This window comes from Cupressus sempervirens, chromosome 7 (assembly GCF_028749045.1).
Source record: "Cupressus sempervirens isolate cs-2001-9-10 chromosome 7, ASM2874904v1, whole genome shotgun sequence".
In the NCBI taxonomy this organism is placed as follows: Eukaryota; Viridiplantae; Streptophyta; class Pinopsida; order Cupressales; family Cupressaceae; genus Cupressus; species Cupressus sempervirens.
The window spans coordinates 750363280-750388601 of NC_143124.1; the positions used below are offsets into that span (position 1 = coordinate 750363280).

Below are 25322 nucleotides of genomic sequence, written 5' to 3' on the forward strand. Positions count from 1 at the left end.
AGATTGGTGTGCTATGAGCAGGTTCAGTGGTGAGCAAGGATGTTGTTATGAGTGCTCCCCAATCTTGTGCTAGGGCCATTCAATGCCCGGGATCACAGAAAATCCTTACACAAAGATTATTGATTGTAGAGGGAGAGGGTTTGTGATGGGAGGATGCTTCAGGGAAAGGGGAATGAGAATTGGGGTAATGGAGTTGGGAGTCCATAGGACTAGGTGGGTTCATGGGGTAGAAAGAGGAGTGGGTTTTGAGCACGACAACATGCTGTTAAATGAACAGGATGGGGAAGCTTTGCCAATGGATTGGAGGAGGGATCTATCCTGGAACACAATCTTTGAGTAGCCATATTCTCTTCGGTAGTGGTGTTTGAGAATCAATTAGTAGGAGGTGGCTGAAAACACATATACTTGCTAAGCATGGGCAAATTGACTCAGTTACAAGGTGGATAAATCCCAAAATGAGATGTCCAACCTCGCAGCAAACAACATGGAAGCAATAACACGAATTTGAGAGAGATATCATGCAGAATCAAGCTCTTATTTTAACAAATAATTCATACATGCTGGGCTGTTAGCCTTCCCGGTAACGGTCAATGCAAACAAGATTTAAACAACCTTGCTTGATCTCCATCCTTCTGGCTACCCCTTAGGATGCTCCTTGCTTGATCTCCATCATCCTAGCTACCTACTCACGATCACAACCCTAGATTTAAACACAATGCCTCCATAGGTCGACATTCAAGATGTTATATATCCCTAGGCAAACATGTTAGACCAGTTCACCTTGAATTACAAATAATTACATCAATTAAATAAACTTTTAGAAATGATCCGACCACCAGGTTGGCCACTCATGAATCCAACTCGAGATCCACACCGAACAACTTCATTGATCAATAACTTCCAGTGCAATCCACAATCAACAAACCAGTGAATGCAACTAGACAAACCGATGACATGAAGAGCAATTGGCGAACACAATGAACTAGTTAAAAGAAGAACGATCAGTGAACACAAGACCAAGTGAACTAGTGAACATACTGAGCAGCCAAACTAGTGAGATCATAACCAATCTAATCGGTGACCACAACTGAACCAAAATAAATTGCGATCAAGAAGATAAGGACTACAAAGAGTCCTTAACTAGATTCCAAGATAGCAACCCAAGTTTCTCAAAGGTAATTGATTGCTGCCACAAACACTCCAACTAGAAATCAAGAACAAAATAAAACAAAGGTTGATGAACCCAAGATGCTCTTGCATCACAAATTGCTATGTTTAGAGGGTCTTGGATGTTCCTCCCGGAATTGCAGAAGTGGGTCTAGGATTGTAGCAACCCATATTGGAGGATGATGTTCTAATTCACCCTTGTGCAAGGAGAATTTTGTGGTGGTATTTGACAATGTTAGGGATCACAACACTATCCTTTGCGACTACCAATTGGTTTCCGAGCAACAATTGCTTCTTATTAAACCTTGACACCCCTCTTTTCACCCTACACTCAAATCTCTTTTGAAGTTTCCCAATTTGGGTAAGACTTCCTAATCATTCTCTACTATTTTGATTTGAATGACAATACCCTTGGGAAACTTTTGGGTGTGGATGAAGGTTCTACAAATTACGTTCTATCCACTTATGCTTGGATTTTCTTTGAGATCAACATCACCAAAGACCTCCATGTGGGTATTTCCTTTAGTTTGTAGATGTGTGTTGAATTCAAACCTTAGATTATGATGGTGTTCAATTCCATTGTCATAGATGCTTCAATACTGGACATCTAGTTGCCCAATGCTCTAAACAAAAGAACTATCACACTACTTTGTGGAAGTGTGCCTCCACCCACCATCACTTTGTGGAGGAAGATGATCCAGTTAAATATGTTCATAACCCTAGTTGCTAAGACTCTATGTAGAGATGAGCCTATTAAAGGTTCGTTAGAAATATCAATAGCTTCTCTTGAGGTGGTTGGCTTCTTGTAGCAAGGAAGAATGTTGCCAAGGATGTAAAGGAGCACAAGTCCAGTGAGTAGAGGGTAGATTAGATAAGGAGCTCAAAAATTGTCTCCTAGAGATAATGAAACCTTAAGACATTTTTGCTAAGAATGGTGGAGTGATAGTCGAAACTTGGACAATGGTGCAAAGAAAAAGGAAGAAAATGCGGTAATGTTTGACATGTACCCACACTCTTATTCTAAAAGTGGAGCCAAATCTTAAATTTGTAGTTTGCCGGTTCTTGATCATGGGATATGGTATCTTGGTGATAAAAGAGTTTGTGTTGCAGGGAGGAGGTCCTTGACTTGTGGCCACCCTTGTTGTGGGCTATTCCCACATTTTTTCTAATGGTTGTGGCTTCGCAAAGTCACATAATCAATAAAAATACTCAAATAACATTTATAAGATTCTAACTAAAAGGTTTACTCCAGTGAACTACTAGGATACATCCACCCTCAAAATCCCTTTTTTTTGAGATGGGGACTTTGTAGGATGTGGGGACTTGGAGGAAATGTCGCCTTGCTGCATCACCACCTTTGTTTGGATGGCCTTGAGACATCTTGAGGATTCTTAGTAGGTCCTTGTTTGTCTTAGGGATGCCTTGGAGTCTCATGTGGCTCCCACTTATAAAATCTCACAAAAAACAAAAAAGGTGATAAAATTGTGAAAAGATATTTGTAATGAAGGTTTGTGAGGTTTTAGAGGCCTTATTTGTGCTTGTTGGCATAGGCTTTACCCCTCAACTTTGCATGAGGGTTGCTGCTCGGCCCTACTAGGACTCTATCTTTTGGAAGGGTCATTGTCCCATTACTCTACTAAGGACTTTGTCACCAATCCCCCCACAAGGGGTGCTGCCCCCATGATTCTACTAGGAGCTTTGTCTCTAATGCCCCCACAAGGGGCATTGCCTCTTGACTCCATCGAGAGCTTTGCCTCAAACCTCCACAAGAGGCATTGCTCCTTGACCAAAAACCTCCACCTCCCATTATTATTGTTAATGTGGTTAGTGCCATATTGTTTATGTTTATTAGTTTAATCTTCACTTAGCATGTCAAAGTTTCATTTGTAGCTCTCATATGTATTCTTGGTTTGCTTCCAACACTGTTAATTTTCAAATTTCAGCAATCATTTCCATGTTATTAATGTTTATTAGTTTATATAGTATGTCAAAGTTGTTACAAATGTAAATGGCGAAGTATTTTATTGATTAAATAGAGATCAAAACGATCAATATATACAAAAGGAGATTAGAATAGAATAGAAACATTCTATTCTACACTACACCTAAATATTAGAAACATTCTAATATTTACAATAAACTACAACAGTGAGCATTAAAGATTATTCTAATACCCCCCCATAATGCTCAATCTATTTACTACACCAATAGATCCCTTGAATTTAACAAACTTGTCAGGACCAAGGGGTTTTGTGAAAATATCTGCTGGTTGCTCTGAGGTAGGGACATAGAGTAATTGAATAGATCCATCTTCTACTAACTGTCGGATATAATGGCAATGAAGCTCTATGTGCTTGGTTCGTTCATGAAACATTGGGTTTTTGGCAAGTTTGAGTACTGCCTGATTGTCTGAAAACAAAGAAGTTGGACCTGCTTGAGAAATATGCATATCTGCAAGCATCTGACGGAGCCAAACTGCTTCACAAGCTGCCTTGACAGCTCCTCTATATTCTACTTCTTTAGAGGAGAGTGCATGTGCCTGTTGCTTCTTACTGGTCTAGGTAATTGCTGCAGATCTGATACTGAACACATAACTAGAAGTAGATTTCCTGTCATCAATTGAGCCGGCCCAATCAGAATCGGTGACTCCACTGAGCTGAGGAGTAGTACTCCTTGTGTAAAGAAGACCATAATCTGAAGTACCCTGTACATAGCGTAACACACGTTTTGCTGCAATCCAATGATTAGTCTTGGGGTTCGTCATGAATCGAGAGATGTAGCTGACTGCAAAACTGAGATCAGGTCTAGTAGTAGTAAGATAGATGAGACTACCTATTAGCTGCCTGAAGAGTGTTTCATCTATAGGAGGAGAATCAGATTGTGCGGACAATTTCATACCAGTCTCCATAGGAGTGGAGACAGGTTTGCAATCCTGCATTCGAAACCTGTCAAGCAAATTTCTGGCATACTTGGATTGAGACAAAAAAATACTGTTGTCAGTCTGCCAAACCTCAATACCTAAACAATAATGAAGCAATCCAAGATCGGTCATATCAAAAGTTCTGCATAGATCCTATTTGATAGCTGAAATCAAATGTTCTGAACTCCCAGTAATGATTAGATCATCTACGTAGACAACAAGAAAAATAATTTCATTACCAGAGTGTTTAATATACAGATTACTATCTGACGGGCTGCGCTAAAATCCCTTAGTAACCAAGTACTGATCAATCTTTATGTACCAAGCCCTAGGAGCCTGTTTAAGACCATAGATGGCCTTCTGGAGTTTATATACTTTTGGTTCTGAACCGGCAATCTTAAAACCTGGGGGTTGCGTCATGTAGACTTCTTCCTGTAATTCACCATTGAGAATAGCACTCTTCACATCCACCTGATGAACTTTCCAACCATACTGAGCTGCAATGGCAAGAAGAATGCGAATAGTGCTCATCTTGGCTGTTGGAGCAAATGTCTCCTCATAGTCAATGCCTTCACGCTGGGTGAATCCTCGAGCAACAAGTCTGGCTTTGTATTTGTCTAGGGTACCATCTGCATGGTACTTGACCTTATAGACCCATTTACAGCTGATGGGTTTCTTCCCAAGAGGAAGATCTGAAAGAACCCAGGTATGGTTCTTTTGAAGACTTTGAAGCTCAGCGTCCATTGCATGTTCCCATTCTGGAATTCCTTTGGCCTCTGCATATGTCTGGGGCTCAGGGATACTATGGATGTTGGCCATAAGAGCTATATTGACTGTGTTGTGCTGAATGCTCTTATTTTCGGAGGTTCTACCCTCAATGAGTTCATCAGGACGAAGATCACTAATCGTTTTAGCCCACCATTTTGGCCGAAGAGTCGAGGAGCCAATATCAAATGCTGTCGGAATAGTTGGATGAGGAGCAGGAGCAGGGGCTGTATTATCAGGAGGTGGCTGAGGTGGTGTATCAGTAGCATTAGATGACTAATGTAAAATAGAAGAACCCAAGTCAGAGATTGCTGAAGACTGAATCTCGGAATGCGGTGGAGAGTTAGAGAGCGGAAATGGTCCGAGTTCCTCATCAAACACAACATCACGACTGAAGATTAAACTTTCAAATGGTTGATCCTAGGTTTGCGACCAGACCAGGCTTCCTCAGGAGTCTTATGATTAACGACAAGGGTGGGTGACCGGTTAAGAAGATAGACCACTGTGGATACTGCTTCTGCCCAATATTTTTTGGGAACATTTCTATGTTCTCGCATAGCCCTAGCCATTTCTGTGATGGTACAGTTTTGACGCTCTACAACACCGTTTTGCTGAGGAGTGTGAGGTGTGGTGAACTGACGTCTAATGCCATGAGTAGTACAGAAGGCAGAGAAAGCAGAAGAACAAAATTCCCCCCCATTATCGGTCCTAAGAGTACGGATGGAGGAACCAAACTCTTTTTCTACTAGAGCTTTAAATTGCTGAAATACAAGAAAAACATTTGATTTTTGCTTAAGAAAATATACCCACATTTTGCGACTGAAATCATCCACAAAGAGTAAGAAGTACCTGTTCCCGGAAATAGAAGAAGTATTCATAGGACCACATACATCAGCGTGGACCAACTGTAGCACTCTAGATGCCTGCCATGATTCGCCATTCTTAAATGGTGTCCTATGTTGCTTCCCTGCTTGGCAAGCTCTGCAAACGCGATGGTTTTGGGTCTAGATGTTAGGTAGGCCATGGACTAAATTATCCTGAGCAAGTTGTGCTAGATATTGCATGTTCGAATGACCATATCGCTGATGCCAGAGGTTGTTGAGAGCAAATGATTTAGTGATGAAGGCATGCTCAAGAGAATCTCCTGAATCTATAAGTCTATAAATACCATGATCCTCAAGATCGATAGCAAGGGTAGTGCGAGAAGCACGATCAATAATCGAACACTTATTTCCACTGAAGATGACATCCAACTGAGGAGAGTGCTTCATAATCTGACTAACAGATAGAAGATTATGTTTCATGCCAAGAACATAACATACATTGAGAAACATGAGTTTTCTTCCTTCAGACTGAATCTAAACATTGCCTTTGCCGACAATATTGTATTCTTTGCTGCCTCCAAAGATTACTGAATCAGAATAGGGAATGAATTCAACAAACCAATCACACCTATGAGTAAAATGTCGGGAGGCACCAGAATCGATGTACCAGGCAGAAGATTTCGCCTGATTTGTAGGTATGCTGGCCATAAAGGCATGATAGATAGATTCTTTCTGCTTTGAGTGCTGGGCAGCATTGGCTTGTTGTTGAATTGAGTCTGACTTTTGATGCTGTTGATACAGATGTTCATAACGTGTGAATATCTCAAATGGCACAAACTTTGAGGTGAGAAAATTAAAGACCCAAAAAATTTGGAGAACCCACAAAAGAGCTCGAAAAACCCAAAAATAAAATGTTGTCAGAATTTGGATCCGCTAGCTCGAAAATCGAGGCACGGAAAACAAGACACCCATAAACTGATGAAGACCCATTTGAGATCTCGAGAAACCCACTAAGAATATGAGATTAGAAATTTTTTTTGAGGTTAAAAACTAGGGTTTCGAAGAAAACCCTTGTCGACAGTTATGGAGGATGAATTAGCAGAGAAAATGGCTGATTTTAGTTGCAGAATGGGGGCATTTTTTTTTATTATTGAGATGGCAAAGGTAACATATAAAAAAAAATGATTTTACCTTAAAACCGCGAGTTTTTCAACTGAAAAATCGTGTTTTAGGAGCTCGCGATTTGCAGTCGAATTGAGAAAACGGCGGATTTATATTTCAGACGCTCATAGTAGAGGATGAGACGCGATTTGGAGCCGAAAACAAACGTAGTTCCGACGTATTTCAGACGCTCAGAGGAAGAGACGTGATTTGGCAGATTTGAAATAAAACACAGACGTTTTTCCACGAATTCGCAGACTTTTTATTCTGAAACCCTAGTGCTCTGATACCATGTTACAAATGTAAATGGCGGAGTATTTTATTGATTAAACAGAGATCAAAACGATCAATATATACAAAAGGAGATTATAATAGAATAGAAACATTCTATTCTACACTACACCTAAATATTAGAAACATTCTAATATTTACAATAAACTACAACAATGAGCATTAAAGATTATTCTAATAAAAGTTTCATTTGAAATTCTTAGACCTATCCCCCCATCATGAAACTCTAAGGCACTTTGACCCAAATTCACATTTTGATTCTTTGGCAAAGAATGATTGCTGCTGTAGATTACTAGGTACCTCATCTATATGTCTCAAATGATGCTCCCATGTCTTACTATAAATCAAGATATTTCCTTAGCTACAATCAATACCTAATTAATGCAAGACTAAATTGTGGTTAGTGCATTAGTCAACCCAAATGGCATGATTAAGAACTCATAATGCCCACAATGACAAATGAAAGTTATTTTTTGCACATCTTCATCTCTTACCCTTATTTGATAATACCCTAATCATAGATCAAACTTGGAGAAGTACACCATGCCATGAAGCCCATCTATCAACTCATTAATCTTGGGAACGGGGTAGCGATTATTGATTATCTTGTTGTTAATGGCTTTATAATTAATCCACATCCTCATAGTACTGTTCTTCTTCTTCACCATAACCACAAAAGAAGCAAATGGGTTACAACTCAATCATTTGCATCTTATTTCTAACAGATTGTTACTCACTTCCTTAACCTCTTATGCCTCCAAGGATGATAAGAAGATGTACTGACGACTGGTTTCCCTCCTTCCAATCCGATAACATGTTGGAAATCTTTATCCCATGTAAACCTTGAAGGAATACCATTGAACATTTTTCTATGATTGTCCAAAACAAGCTGGATATCAATGTCGTAAAATCTCTCATCCTTGGATGAACTTGTGCTTGTAATCAAACATTGTGCTGCCCAAGTCACTTGGCCACTGTGGACAACCCTCTTCATCCTTTTAGTCGACACAATCCTAGGATCCCCATTGAATAGGCCCCAAAGAATCACCTACTTCACTTAAGATTTAAATTGCATGTTCATAAGTTGATAGTTGTGGTGTAAATGTGCTAGGTAACTGCAAGCATAGCACACCAAAAGCCACATCTATTTCACAAATATCAAACATATAAAAATCATCTTGCACTTAGTCTCCCTAGGGTCATATAAACATGATGAATCTTTTTGTTGTACATGATAGTAAACCCATCAGCCATTGTAATATTGAATCTTTCAAAACTCATCTATCATCAATGCTATCTTTGCAAGACTCCTTTGATTCGAAAAGGATGATAGCTAGGTGCTCCTAGAAGTGTAGGGAATGTGCCTTTGATTACTCTCCTCATCTCGTGCCCCTATGCTCCTGCTTAAGTACAATCTGCTTTTCTACCTCTTAATCCTTATTGAAGATCACCTTTATGTTAGTGAACCTTTCCCCTCCTCAAGCATGTATGTCCTAGCTCCCACTCTACAAGGAAAACATATATATTTTTCCTTCAAAACTCATTTTTGGATTCATCCATCTTCCCTGGTTAGGAGATAGTGTCTTCAGTTGAGGGAAAAACTTAGAAAGGTTTCTTATGTTGATCTGATGGTGCACTCTTGGAGTAGAATATGTTCTTAGTCGTTGAATCCTCCAAACTTAACGCTCCCTTTATGACATCTTGAAGAGTTACTTGACCAAATTCTTGAGTGACTTAGCGAGTTCTTCTATGTAACATCCGGTTTTCTCGGGTCTAAATTAACATCTAACATACTCAAAGAATATAGTTACTACTTCGTTTCATAGGAAGGCAGTTATATCATTTCATGTACATGTGAATAAGATTTATCGTTAAAATCAGTTAGACAAAATTTCTTAACTTAAAAACTTGGACTACCATCAAATGAAATTATTACAGAAATTGAAAACTACATACCTCATAAAACTGAGATTGAAATCAAGTAGGGATGCTTTTGCAACCACCTGGGTTAGTCCACAAATACCTCTATAACAATACCACAAAACAACTTCTATCCAATATTGTTAAACCAAAATCAAAGACGATTATCATTAAATACCATTATATAAAATTAGGGCATCACATACCACTGTATCAGTTAGGGCATTGTTTACCTTCAGTTCATTTAGGGCTTCTAATACCGCTATCTCACTTAGGGCTTCCGCTACCATGGATTCAACTAGGGCTTCTGGTACCACGGATTCAATTAGGGCTTCCGATACCACGGATTTAAATAGGGCTTCCGATACCACGGATTCAAATAGGGCTTCTGATACCATGGATTCAATTAGGGCTTCCGATACCATTGTATCATTTAGGGTTCCAATCATCTCTCAATCAATTAGGGCTTTAGATTCCATTCCATCCGAATTGCTTATTAGTGACAGTTTCTCAAGATTAGATAAATACTTATATTCGATATTCATATAAATGAGAACAATTCACGAACCTATCTAGGTGTAAAATAATGGTAACAATGAAATTAACTCAAATCAATCTTACCTCCTTATAGTAAAAGTGATAATACTTGTTTTCAATAAACAATTGATTGTAAAGCTTATCTCTATTTGACACACTACTGACATCTTGGGGAGAGGTGAAACATTGCCAGGGGCTTAACCACCCAACCTCAGACCACAACTTGTCCCCCACACGATCTCTAACAAAACCCCACACGATCTCTAACGAAAAAGGCCCTCCCTACCCAGAATTGGCAGGGATCATCTTGCCATCTACTGGGCTTCCTGGTAATTAACTCACCATACGACTTGGCAGTAGGAGATCACAATAACAAGAATATGCATGAGCTATTAATTAATTCATATTAAATGATAAATATTGAACTGTCATAATTGATACTGATTCATATTATTGGTTTCTCACACCTCATCACCCATATTCTTGGCTACACAGCGGGGTGAATTCCAGGTATTCAGAATTCTCAGAGCAGACAACTCTATCAATTATTGAAGAAGATTACATACAACCATCATTTCACATTCTATGATTATGTTTTTTTTAAAGATCTCAAAATTGAATGTCTAATTAATTAACTCCACCTCTTCACCATATTGCCTGGTGAGTTTCCATGGTGTTTGGATTCATGATAATATTTTCATTTTTGTATTGTATGAATGAATGAATTACATTCTATGCTAATTTTAATTGCTCACATCTTTCATTGCATTTCTATCTCTTATATGCATGATTGATACACTCTTATGAATAAAGAAACATCTATGATATAAGAACAGTTTCCAAGAACTAGAAATCTATTACCGTCCATCATGATTTAGTCTATGATTATATTAGTTCCAGTACGATGGATTTGCTTTACATCTCTTCACCTTAACATGCATCATCGCTGAAGAATTGGTGTTTTGATTTATGGAATATTCTATTCACCCTTATGAAATATGATCTGAAAGTATTTGGAATTAATTATATTTATCATACTATACAGCAAGGTTTATTTTGTATGAAGCTGATTACTGAAGTATTTTTATCTATTGCTATCTATCATTCTTTGCAATTGATTTGGGACTGTCATGACATGAAACCGATATTCATTCTCCTTGCTACTGAGAAATTCAGGTTAATATACTTTCTTGACATGATTCAAAATGATTTTGAATAGTTCTACCTGTTCAGATATTTATGTACATGAGAAAGAAAAGGAAAACCGACTTTATAATTTCCTTGGCATATCAGCACATGCTAACACTATGGAAATAGAAGTTCAGAACTGACGGCTTAAGGAAATAATACTGTATCCAAACTTAATAGGAAATGAGTATGAAAAAGGGTGCACGGGTGGTAGCAGGTGCCTTACGTGACTCTGCCCGAAATCTGAATAAAGCTTTGGCGTTTGGAATGATTCCGCTTACTGGCTCAAAGATGTGAAGCTTGTGTGACTTCCGGAAGGCATTGTGGTCGGGTACGAAAAATTCCACGGCTTGCTCTGATTCCCGCGGCCAAGAAGGAAAGAGGAAATCGATAATAATGAAGTCGGTTTATGCTTTAAAGCAAACGGATTTTGTTTTCAGTTGCTTAGGAGAAAGGCACTGTTAGCAGAGAATAGAGAGTTGATGGAAGTATATCCAAAATGATTTAAGATGTTCTCTTAAATGGAAGGAGCTTGACTCTTTAACTCCCTTTAGTTACAAGAAAACCCCTTCGAAATCCCAAGATGACCATTCGGATTCCAAATATTAAATTGACTAAGAAGAGAGAAAAGAATAAAAGAAAAATAAGAAGTTGAAAAGAAAAATTGGAAAATTATAATTTGAAATTTATAATAATTCAATTAGTATAATTCAAACATTATTATAATGCACAACAAAACATCACTCTATTAAATTATTAAATGATAATGGTGCCAACTCATATTTATATTATATGCACGTATTTAAATTATTATTAAAATAATATGACGATAGATAAATTAAAATCCTTTAAGATACGTTTTATATTGAACTCAATTATTTAAATTAAATTAATTATTTAAATAACTCATGCGGTTCCATAGATGTATCCTGTTTCAAATCGCTAGCTTCTTTACTCGTTTGCCTAGTGATGGTGATGCCCCATCTAATTCTTTTCTGACAATGCTTCCACCTCTTCGACATGCTTCCTGCAAGGAATTTTTCCGTAATTAAATTATAAATTATTTAATCATAAATAGTCATAATAGTTAACTTGTCATCTCAATTCCATGAATTCGCGATTAACGATAAACTAACATGTCATCTTCACTTGAAATCATAACGACTAACTATCTTACCATTTTGCCAGATTATAACAAATTGAACTGCCAACTGACTTCATGCGAACCTCAACGGCTATATTTCAAGTTAGGTCAAAAATTTGGATGTAATATTCTATAATTAACACAATGGGCCTCTTCTTTGTCACTTTTGGAGCCGTAATCATTTGTTATGGCATGCTGTCTCAACTAGGCCAATTTTTTGAAATGTATCTTGAGGTCCTTCCTATCAAATCTAGCCATAAGTTTGTGTAAAATTATTGTAGGTGACAATGTTACTGTCCTTGGGTGATCGTCTTGTAATGCCATCACTTGTGGGCTATACCCTTAAAATAAAGAATTGCAAATTTGATGGCTTCCTCTTCCAACATAGGGTTGAGTGAAAGGTGTGTATTTAACCGTTAGACCCAAATCCATGCAATACTTTTTCCTAATCCATTGAAGGGAGAAGAGTCAACCTGCTTAATCTCTACTACAAATCTTTATGGGTTGTTGTGTAGGCTTTTTGTCTACTCTTGGTCTGCACCTAGATCTTAAATTGCAATAGTTTGCAAATGTAATTTGATTTATGATATTCAAATCAAGACCCATGTCCACATGTAGGCATTAATATCATGCATTGTTAGATTTTCCTCTTCTACTTCAAGTGGTGTCTATTCTTTGGATAAAAAGGTGTGTTGAAAATGTCTAGATGTTGATCTAGTTGAAGCCCTATTGTGATAGGTTGGGCCGTTTGAGTTAATCCCTTCATTTGTGAGTTTTTATTATGGTATTTAAAGTGGCATTCATTTGTTGTATCATCTGGATAAGAAATTTTTGTCTCCCACTTTTGGATGAAGGCATCAAGTTTGTCTCCTACCTCCCATATTTTCTTATCTCTACCTCTTATTCCACACTGATTTTTGTTTTGTGTGACCTCCAACCTTTTTCTCTCCCTTTCAAAAACCCTTAAATCTATTTGGCTCAGTTGCATGCAATCAATAATTGCATCCATAGGATTGCAATATTGTACACCACACACACACACACATGAATGAAAAACTTACTAAAAGCAATTAAAATTACATTCTGCTGATTCCTTGAAGGTTAGTAAAGCAGAACAAAGAAGGAATAGAATTTTGCATAGCTGTAAAACTTGGATTTGTCAAAATTCAGCAAGCCCACAAATTTCAAAAACTCGGACTGGGTTATTACTCTGTAATTTTATCTAACATTTTAAGAAATAAGCTTTGAAAAACATTATTAAAAAACACATATTACAAAATTTGTAGAATGTATAGTTGATTTCCATCATATATAAATGAAAACTAGAGTTTAGTACATATTATAGATTTTTTTAATTTTTAATTTGGTGTTTTTTCTTTAAATCATCGGCAACCTTAAAAACCTGGTGAAAGCTTCCAAATGTTATCTATTTTATAATGGTTGTAATTTTTTTTACCTTTGACTCTTGGATCACTATATAGGCCAAATTGTCAACATAGAGATGATGTTACAATACAATTCTATGGAGTTTTGCAAGCCAATTTTCAAGACCCAATTTTTTTTTGCTGCGATTCTTGTAGACTTTTTGGTGTTTGAATAGGTGATCTTAGGGTTTGATGCAATTGTGATGTGTTTTGTTCTCGGATGCATTGTTTGAATTCTCAAAGGCCAAATCCCTTGATAATTAGCTAGAGAGTTACGAATCTAGATCTTTGATACCGTATTGGAGTTGATTGATCTCCCAACATCCCAAGTACCACATACAATTAATTTTCTATGGAGCTTGAGATTTCATTAGATGCAAAAACATTATTATAGTATACAATGAAACCCTTGTTATAAGCTCAAGGATGAAGCCTTAGACAAGGATATAATTAGATTGTGATATATGTCTTAATCCTATGACTATAGACACAAAAAAACACATGCCTTAAGTAAGATTAATCATGTTAATGTGATTGTGAATAGGACCTATTAATAATTAATTAGGTGATTTTTCTTTTTCACTCTACCAAAAAGTGCTAGTAGAGGTTTTGATGACACTTTCACCATCAAGTATGTTTGCATGATACTCATGACACCATGTAAAGGAAAATGAGTTAGGAGGTGAGAGTGTGATGATGCAACTTGATCCCACTTCTTTTAATTGCGAAGGGTCAGAAAAAGGACACCCAAATAGGAGAATTAGGATGGTGACTTTTGTTGCCATCTTACATCCATACAATGAGAAAGTGAATGCTTGTGACCATCATACTACCCTACAAGATGGGCAATACTTGTGATTATCACACTAATGTACAAAGCAGTGATGACAAAAATTAAAGATTGAAACAATTAAACATGGTGATGTGAATATCAGGATTTAACTGTGTGATTTTTGAGTCAAACTCGATGACCCATGTTTCATGAGTAGTGATTCAACATGAATCCATCTCTCATGAGAATAAATGGAACACTTAGCACTCATTGGATCTAGGTGATGCTCACAGGGGTGAAGCACCGGGACTTCCCGGGAGGTCACCCATCCCAGTACTACTCCAGCCTGAGCGCGCTTAACTACGGAGTTTCCTCCACAATTAAACCCAAAGCTTGCAACCCCATTTGCAAAACCTTCACCAAGTGTTGTGCCTTATGAACCATTCATTAGAAAGCCCCTTAAGCTCATCAATTGATAAGTAGGAGATGATTTCCACAGCTAGTCAAATTGTGATGTGAATATCAGGATTTAACTGTGTGATTTTTGAGTCAAACTCGATGACCCAATACCTAGATCCAATGAGTGCTAAGTGTTCCATTTATTCTCATGAGAGATGGATTCATGTTGAATCACTACTCATGAAACATGGGTCATCGAGTTTGACTCAAAAATCACACAGTTAAATCCTGATATTCACATCACAATTTGACTAGCTGTGGAAATCATCTCCTACTTATCAATTAAACATGGTGTCGATAACAGAATGCTATTTAAAATATAAATAATGTTGATACTTGGATCCCACAAAAAAATGGCTAAATACTTAAGAAAACAAATTCAAATAAAGTGCATGGAGGCAAATTGGACATCACGCATAAAAATATTTTTACATTAGAGAACAATGACTTTCTAGAAGGCCATGTCTTGCCTAAATTGTGAGGTAGGTCCAAATTTTAAAATTTGGAAATGTTGATAACACCAAAGACAAAGCAGATAATTTCATATGTTATATGGCCAAAACCCTGATAAAGGTTCAAGACATTCAGTTTCAAATGCAGGCCTAAGAATTTCATGTGTGATGTTAAGTGCCTGGTCATTTCTAGGGAGGCAATCAGGTGCAACTTATTTTTGAGAACTGATGCTTCTGAAAGGTGCAACATCATGAATTCAAGTCCACTTGCAATGGCTGTATAATATTCAGATTGCAAGGAGTTGGCTCCTACATTTAATACTCAGAAATACATGCCCAGCATGTTTGTATGATGTTGATCAGCTTATACTATATGAACCTTCACATCTTAAAGAAGAGCTTACAGTTAGTGATTCGATGAACATGGACACCATTCTATATTTACAACCTTGTTTGGATTGACTGCACATTGCTCAATATCCAAGACGAGGAATATTAGACATAAGATCACCATGGCATTTTTTTGATAAAATTGACTGCTTAAGTGGATTAAGAGTGGCCAGCTCAATCCACTTTTATGTGGAACATTTCTCATTTCGGCAAAAATTGGGGTCTTTTTCACTGCAGAAGCGTCCATGGGTGGAATTATGTTACCCGTTCATACCCAAGCTAGGCTTTAATCACCTTCTTAGTTCAATAAAGATAAGGTCTAGTTTAATTGCCTTCTGAGGTGATTAAATACAAGATCTAGTTTTACAACCTTTCTAGCTCATTAAAGATGAGATCTAGTTTAACTACCTTCCTAGCTGATCAAAGATAGGATATTCAGATCTATAAAAGCTAGACTTGTTTGGTAACCTTCTAGCTTCAGTCATGCATACATGCCATGCATTCTATTTGGTATTTGCACAAATGGCATTGCATGGTACTCCAATATTTTGTTCTTGGAACCGGGTATAAACGAATTTTTTCTGATATGAATGAAGAGTGTACAGATTGTATATTTGTGGCTAAGTTGCATGTGCTTCCATTCTTTGAATGCATTTATAGCTCATATAATCTTCTCATAGCAGTTGAGAACATTGTTGAGGTCCATTCAATAAGTGGGCCATTACCATTTATTTTCTGTGCAAAGGAAGTTTGCTTTGAGTCATTTGGACACTAGCTTGACAAGTTCCATTAAAATTATCCACGGAGAACTCACACTGTTTCTCTTTATCCCTTCTTTACACGTCTCCTCTCTTTTCTTGAAATGTTTCTGTTGCTTGTTTCTTCCCTTAAAGCACATCATTGCTTTTCTCCACATTCTCTAATTTATTCATAAACGAGTCTTTCTTCATATTTTCTGATTTATCCATTCATGAGTTGTATTTAGTAACATTGTCCTCATTAGTGCTTTGTAGAGCTCTGGATGGTTGTATATCTGTGTTTTCTTACTCAATAATTCCTAACCATAGCATACAGTACTGCCAAAGAGTGCTAACTGGTGTCCTGTAATATATATTTAATTGCAGCTGGAAGGTTTTGATGACTTCACTCTTGCATCTTCATGGGAAAGGTATTCGCATTTGTGTAATTTCTAAGTTCTTCCAAGATGTTATTCCATTCCATTGTATACACCTTTTCTGCCAGTGAAGGGCTTCAATTCAATTTAACTCTTGTTGTTATAAGTTTGTGAGGTAAGTTTGTTTATGCTGGCAGATTAATATCAGAGATAGAAGCAGTTTGTCGAATGTGGCATGCTGATGGTGCAAAAAATCTTCTGGTATGTTTCTTTATGTTCTGGAACTTGAAGTTAGTACAAGAGGTTTGCCGAAAAATTATTGATCTTCTGATACAATGGAAAATTGTCTTTTGTTTCCAATTTTACACCTAGCTATGACCGTAGAATAATGATAAATATAACTAGTGACCCATAATAACTGTACAGTTTGGCTTTCAGATGTGACAAAGGGATGAAACTACCAAAAGTTTATTACGCAAGGGGGGTGCTAGGCTTTTTAGTTCTGGATTTGTATAATTTTTGAAAACAGACAAATGTTTCAGCTTCAGCTTCCGCACTTGGAAAGTAGAAGTCTAGAGGCAATTGATGCACAAGGGCTTGTGCGGAATAGTAAATGGAAATGAAAAAACTAACTACAGATGTGAGTAAAGTATGGGAATGGCCAATTAGGGATGATATAGTCAAGCTTCCAAAGCCATTGTTGGTCTTGCTATCTTCGATTTTGAGTTACATTATATAGATCTGGAAAAACCATCCAAGGAAATTTGGGAGAATTTGAATATGCTATTTGGAGCTGCAGCAGTTAGTGCAATTTTTTTTAAAGCTCAGCTTTTTAAGATCAAGATGGTGGACAAAGTCTTGACTCACCATGTCAAACCATGTAAACAATCTGAGATCTTTTCTTCAATGACTAGCAGAAGTCAATCTTTACTTAGTCAAGTTTCTTCTAAAAGTCAATTTTTGATCTTGATTCTGATTTATTTTGCTGGACTGTCTTTATCCACCATGGAGACCTCACTGTCACAGCAACCCTCTTGGACATACCAATGACTCTGTAATAGGTTACTCAAGCTCAAACTTGAGAACCATAACCTCAAAGACACTGTTTATTCACTCTCAGAGACCATTTCTGATCTGAAACTGCAGACAGATTCAAATTCTTCGCACATTAATAGCTTCTCTGCTACCTTTTCACCTTTGAGACAACAGATATCAAAATACAGTTTGAGTCGGTTATTGGACAGCTGGGGTTTTGGAGACTGAAAAACAAGTAGCAGGTACTTGCCGCTCTGATACTGAACAAGTTAAGTCTTAGACCACCATTTGTGGTAGCACTGGACCTTCACCTCTTTCAAGAGTTGAAAAGTTGGTCCAGGGGAAGTTTGATGATGAGTGGGTGAAATGTGTCCGTGAGCTCAACCTGAGGGTTCAGGGCCTTCCTCCCACCACAACAGATCCTTGTACAGCTGAACAGTCATTCCGCAGTGATTACCTGTGTATCTCAGATCACACTTGATAGATGTTGGTTCGGCCAGAACAATACCTTTTACCTTCGGTTCCTGTCTCTATCAGACAAATTATGGGCTCTTAGGGAAAAAAGGAAGCTATTCCTTCTTCCTGCTAAGATTTATTAGGACGAGGATCTCACGAGATTACAAGTAGTGATACTGAAACATTCTAGAGGTTTGGTGGCAGAGGTGAGGGGCAAGGGGAAGTGGGCAGTTATTCGGAATCTTAGGGCTGTTATTTGTGATTCACCTCCTCCTAGTTGGGAATAGAGACCGACTTTCATAGCCAAATGATGGTCTCGCCCGCAGTTGGGCAGGAGTAAGCCCTCCTCTAGCTCTCTTCTTGTCAACTACTAGAGTGGCAATGGTACTGTTTGGTCATTGACTCGTCTCCTTTCTGATCCTGTGGGTTCGGTAGACATTTTGGCCATTACAAAGACTATCGGTGTGTAGTGAGGAGGCTCGGGCCTCAAGAGGGGTGTGCAGCTCTGAAGGTGTTGCTTGTTTGATTAAAGATGACTTTTTCGGTACTACCTTAGTGGTTCATTTTGACACTGCTGCCAGATTCATGGGGATTCGTATTCGCTGTACTAGTCGCCATCTCAAAGATATCTTCGTGGTGGTTTGTTACTTCCCGCTAGCTTCCTCTCCATATGTTGTGCACAATCTTGAGGACGGTGACCCTTTTTTGGATTTACACAAGTGTATCTCCAAGTTTTCTGCCTTGGGCGACATCATTATTTTGGGGGACTTTAATGCACGGACTAGACATATGCAAGTTCCTCTACATGACCGTGACTTAGGCTTGATTTGCACTCACAAGACAGATTGGGTCTTCAACGCCTCTTCGAAGATTGTCATGGTCCCTCATGCTATGACTACCACCTTCTTCAATTCTACAAGTCCTTTGGCCTAGAGGTCCTGAACGGTCTTAGTTGCTACCCTGGCTCCGAGTGTTTTACTTGCTGGCCTCACAGTAGAGGTGCAAGTATTGTGGTTATGTCTTAGCCTGCACCTCTTTCATCTCCTCCATTAGTCGTTTCACCATCGTCCACCTCTCGCTGGCTGATCATGCCCTTCTTAGCATCTCTATTCACTTTTCCTCTTAGTCCTCGACCCCCCTCATCAGCCCTCGTCAACGGTTGCTAGCCCGTATACCTTTTTCCAATATCTCGAGAGAGATTAGGCCATCTTTATCCTCCATCTTAGATTGTTTCTCCCCCTAGATCGCTTCTCAAATACTAGTGAGGTTTCTTCTATTTTTGAATTATTAGATACTGCAATTTGGGAGTCGACTCTCCTTTCCATCCCCCACCGCACCTCTTCTTCCCCTCTCAGCCCATCGCACAAGAAGACCTACTCTATGAACCAATGGTTCGATAATGATTGCAGGGCCTTCCACTGCTCCTTGCATTTGACTTTCACTACTCACTGCCCCTCTTACACCTAGTTGTGACTTTCGTATCACTGCTTTCTTCACCATAAGAAGCGGCTTTACATCGCTTTCTAGTGCAGATCCCTTTGTGATATGCTTTTTTTTGGCTGAAGTTATTCTAGTGCACCTTGTTCCCCCGACACCTGCCATGGCTTCCACCCTTGTCCTTCATTCTCTAGCCTCACATGCCTCCACTCTCTATGGCATTCTCGATCAACCCTCTATTCACCCCACACCCCCTCTCCACTGCCACTTGTTTACCCCCCCTAGCATTTATGAGGCCGTTAGATCTTTGAGATGAAGCAAAGTGGCTAACAAAGAAGGGTTCCACGCAGAGCTCCTCAACCTTGGCATTTCGGTTCTGGGCTCCTACGTTCCTATGCTCTTTAATAGAGTTGTGTGCACCATTTTTTTGGACTCTTGGTTGAGAGATGTGATTAATTAGATTCATAAATTTGGGTTGGTTTTGGATCCTGGTAACTATAGGACCATCATGATTGGGCATACCTTTTCCAAACTCTACGCCACTACGTTGAATGCCATTCTAACCGGTGTTCTTGACAAGGGATATTTTAGGGCGAGAGGTTAGGCGGGTTTTTGGGTAGACTTTCAGAGCATGGACCATATCTTGATGTTGTAGACTATCATTGAGGAGGCTCACCACCATTTGGAAAAAGTCTATTGTTGCTTTGTCAACTTTCGCAAGGCTTTTGATTCTCTCCCCAAAGTGGCACTTTTCCAAAGACTTAGAGCCATTGGGGTTTCAGAGACTACTGACGGCAATCATGAGGCTCTACAAGACTGTTGTGGGTAGATACAAGACTCTTGAGGTCTTTGCAGACCCAATCTAGAGCACCATTGGGTTGACACAGTGATGCCCTCTCTCCTCCACTTTGTTTGGCATTTATATTGATGAGCTTGAGGCTTTTCTCTAGGATTCCTCACTCCCTGGTGACAGATGCTACTTATAGTAGGTCATGATCTCTATTTTGCTCTTTATCGATGATGTGATTCTTCTAGCATCTTCTCGTGAGGGGCTTCAGAGGCTTCTTGACACACTGGCCTCATTCTGTGACCAACATCATCTCGTTGTGAGGTCTTCAACTATTTGAAGATTTCACATCTCCATTTCTGTTTACAGGGTCAGGAGATAGAGATCGTTTCTTTGTATACTTACCTTGGGGTGAAGTTCTTTGGCCCTCGTTTCAGCTTGAGGCTCGTTGTTCAGCCTAGGATTAAATAAAGGGTTGGTTTCCCTTACCATGTTAGAGAGATAGTGCTATAGACACGATTTTTAGGACATTTCCTCAAAATTCTCCCTCCTGGACTCTTTGCTCAAACCCATAGTATTATATGGTTCAGCGGTTTGGGGCCCCTCCTTGCTGGATTGTGACTGGTCCTTGGTTGAGCGGGTTCAGACGCTTTTCCTCAAGCGTATCATCAAATGCCACCATTCCATTCCCTACAGTGTTATTTTGGCGGAGTTTGGGGTTCACCCCTTCAAAATTCAGTCATCTTCGATCTGGTTTGGTTTCATCGCCATCTCTGGGGCTTTGCGGATTCGACTAGCATCCAACTTAGATATTCATACGTAGCTTACTACTTTTCGATCACTATTGCTGGTTCTGTTCTGTCCACCAGGGCTCGTTGTTGGTATGCTTTAGCCACTACTCTATTGGGTCAGGATGGGATCGAGATTGATCATCTCCCTCCCTCTCAGTTTTCTTTGGATGCTCCCGTGCATCTCCTTCTCTCTCGTTAGGAGCTGAACGAGTACGTTAGATTCAATATTTATAGACAGTACATTAGGAAGACTTGGATCAACCCTCTGGGAGGGTTGTGTCCACAGATGATCATTTATGCCAAGCACTTAGATATCCGGGATCGGGTTATTGTGCATCATGCATATTTGATCCGGTGTTGGTGCCATGCCCGTCGTATTTCTCTTGGTTCCTTCAGAGTTGGATTCCACCAAATTAGATACCAGACCGACCATCACATTGATAAAGAGGATTGTATTTGCCGTCTATGTACCTTGGCAAAGATGGAAGCGGAGATTCTCTTCATCTTTTGTTGTCCCACCTATTATGAGATCAGAGGTAGGTTTTACTATCTTTTTCGAGATTGCAGGTCCTTATCGACTTTTTTTAGTTACATTGATTGGCATTGCCTTGTGCTCTAAAAATTAAACATACAAATTAAAAGTAAATGACAATATGACGGAATACAAGTTGTAATCTAAAAACAAAAATCAAAACTTGTGAGAGGATTTTAATTGCAAGAGGTCGTAGATGCTTGTATGGTTGATCATACATGTACCACCATGTGATTGCTCCTGTTTTATTTTGGTCCTTAATTGCAAATGGAGTAAGCTTTGCTCCGGAAGCAAATAAGCCAAACTTTAGCCTCACCTTTTCATTCATCTCATCATCTTGGAAGATTCTTGCAAAAGCTTTCAAGCACCCATTTGCAACCTCTTCATTAGCATATGGTGCAATTCTATCTAGCATAGAAAGTACTGCCTCACTATAATACCTCGGAGATAAAGCATATGCAAGGAGGTACAATGGGGTAGTCATCTTCACCCAACAATGCATAATCATTGCTTTCACTTTACTGCATAAGGCTTGGCATTTTGTAGGGTCACTCTCATGTGCTGTTATAAAATGTTTTACCTTCCTAACCATAGTGTCCATGCCATCATACACCTCCCAAGCAAGGTGTATCTGTATTGGCAAAGCGAAGCATATTCATGATGGGCTCGGTGATATCCAATACATATTGCACACAAACCCACCAATGTTCATCCAAGATCATACCCCAAATCTTTAGGACTCTTTCTGTATTTGAAGCCTTCCACGCACTCCAGTGAGGACAAATGACCATTTGGCTCAAAGCATCTTTCACCTTGAGAAGTCTCATAACAATAGTATGATATGCAAAATGGGTCTCTGCAACCTAAGCAAGTTAACAATATGTCAATTGACAATAAAATTATAAATATTAACTAAATTACAAATCCATGAAATTTATTAATTTACCTTCAGCAACTCCAATTGTGAGTATGTTCTAAAAATGGATTGTGACATATTGTGGCTAGTCACAAACATTTGGATGTCCTCTCCCTCTTCGTGTATTTGCTTCACCCGATCTATTTGAGTGCAAATTAGTTGCATAATCAAGTTGAGGGAGTGTATAGTGCATGATGTCCAAAAAATATGGTCATACCGACCCTCAACCAAAGCAACAACCCCTTTGCAATTTTTGGTATATTTGTAACAACTTGGACCACATTCTCACTACCCACCATATCTATGGCCTCAATGAGAATATTAGAGATGATTTGTGAATCCTTCACCTCCCCTTAACAATCAATTGCCTTTAGAAACATTGCCCCTTTGGGGGACACCGCAATCACATTAATTAATGGCCTATTTCTTGTATCTTTCCAATAATGAGACACAATTGTCACATCCGAAGTTTTCCAAGAATTTCTAATGGGTTGAAGTGCTTTCTCTATAGAAACTCTCTCCTTTTCTAAGAGTGTGGTACTCACCTTTTCATACCCAGGACTTGTGTAATCATCGGGTGCTTCTTTGATGGCTCTTACCATTTCCTTCCAATATGGTGATCTGATCAGGTTGAAAGGAAGGCCATTAGCATAGAGGCAATGTGCAATTGCTTCATCAGCACAATCTCTTGCTTCCATTTTAAATGTAGAGTGCAATGGGCCTCTTTTCCGTGCTGCTGCAAAATTTTCTACTTCATCCTCCTCTCCTGGTACAGGTACTTGCATGAATGGATGTTTGGAAGATACATTTGGTTCCATTTCAACGGGTGGTTTCATTTTGTTCTTTTTTGAGGAAGGAGGTTGATAACAACTCTTTTTTGATATTTTAACCAAATGATTAGCAAACTTTTGGTCCTTTCTCAAATGAAGCTATCTGTGCATTAGACAATCCCTTCCCATCTGCACCTTTGCACATTCCAAAACCTTTACCAGCACGGCCTATGAAATGAAGTTTTACCTGAGAATAAGAGATATTGAAAGGTTTTTCTTTGTTACTTTGACAATAATTACAAATCCAAATATGGGAGCCTCCACCTGCAACTTGTGATATTATTGTTGTATGTCTCCATAGAGGAGACCCTAAATCAATTTTGAAATTATCCCCTCCTTGCCCTACCACTAAACTCTAACCTTGTCCACCCATTGAACTCTGATTACTGATGCCAACCATTCTTGCACAATACAATGTAGTCTCTTTCTATAATAAGAAATTAAATAAATTTAAATCAATAAAAAAATTATGAATACCAAGCATACAAGTAAAAAACAATGATACAAAACCATTCAAATAGATACCTAAACTTGTTTCTCAATTTCTTAAAAACTTTTTTTGAAAAAAATTTGAAAAATTTCTTCTCAAACTTGAAAATATCCATTGAAACACTCAAGAATGGGATAAAATGCTTACCTCTTAGTGTTTTAATGAACTCTTCTGAAAAGAACCCAACTAGCTTCCTCTTCGAATATTGGAGTACAATTGATTGTTTTTGCAATTTTTAAAGTTTTCTTATTCTTTTGTATTTTTCCGGAATATAAATAAGTCAACAAATTCAAGAAATAAAATCTGATTAAAACTGAATAGATATTATTTGCATTATTTTGGAAATCAGGAATACACAATATTAACTTGGCACCTAGATCACGATAATTCATCAAGCCGTACCACCAATTCAGCCTTGTGTTGCTCACGGCATCTCCTTAATGTCTATACCCAGCTGCAGCTAGTTTATTATCCCTTAACTCGTCCACAGAATTGCCAAAATGCCATGTGGGAATCACATATAATGAAGCTGGTGCATAGACATTACTTTGACCTTCCTTGACACAGGCTGGCAGAGTGAAACGAAAGTCCAGCAAAGCATACGGTGGCTCCTCAGTAAAATATGCTTACGTCCAATTCAAACACAGGTCTGGAAGTAATTAACTGGACTCCAATATGCTGCCGTCCAGTCTCTCTATGCAATCCTCTCTTATTTCCAATCACAACTACCAGTATTGTTTTAGAGGAAATCGCAACCTCCCTTTGTTAATTTCAGACAACAAGACAATGTAACTTCCCAGTAAGAATTGTCACTTCCACTATTCAATATCTCCAAGCCACAGCAACCACAGCAGGAGAAATTAGATAATTGTTTACCTCGGCACAATTATCCAGTAAGATCACAGAAATACTTCAAACCCTCAGCCAGGCAATATGAGCAAATTAAAATATATATTCAAGATGATCTCTCCTCAACAAAAAGCCGCATTTATAACACAAATTGAGCCATCCAACTTCACTCTCACACTTTCTGCTTAAAAGGCAACTTTATAATATAAAGTTATGACACTTTATAATATAAAGTACTATGATTAAAAAATTGTGAATTAAATAATCATTAAGCCAACAAGCTCACCAATAAATTTTTTTAATAAAGAAATCCCAGAGAGAGATCAAATATCCAAAACCAGAGGACCAACCTGCCTGAACTGCTCAATCCAAAAATAGCAACTGACCAAGAGTGACTTACTAAAAATAATTAAGTCCAAAAATAGCAATCTCATGACAAAGATCCCCAAAACTACACATCAGCTGACAATTCTATCAATTTTAAGAATCTGACAGCGTTATTAGTCAACCACTGTTTCAAAGTCCTGACCACATCTCTCTTAATTCCCAACACCACCTCTAGAAACGATCGCAGCTCTCTTAATTCGCAACACCACCTCTAGAAACTGATCGCAGATGCAACAGGATGCAAGACTGCCTTTATAAGATGATATCACCTCTATATTGGATGC

At 38.4% G+C, this 25322-nt stretch overlaps 1 protein-coding gene across 3 annotated transcripts in view; it reads left to right on the forward strand.

Moving 5' to 3' along the window:
* LOC149549441 (Rab3 GTPase-activating protein catalytic protein) overlaps positions 1 to 25322 on the forward strand; it is a 238579-nt gene that overhangs the window by 11525 nt on the left and 201732 nt on the right. For all 3 annotated transcript variants that reach the window (XR_016354087.1, XM_089792818.1, XM_089792819.1), the window contains exons 2-3: positions 16539 to 16582; positions 16726 to 16789. Coding sequence is in view for 2 of the 3 variants with exons in the window: in XM_089792818.1 (XP_089648944.1) it covers positions 16539 to 16582; positions 16726 to 16789 (108 nt within the window). In the remaining variant the exon portion in view is untranslated. The remainder of the gene's footprint in view (positions 1 to 16538; positions 16583 to 16725; positions 16790 to 25322) is intronic.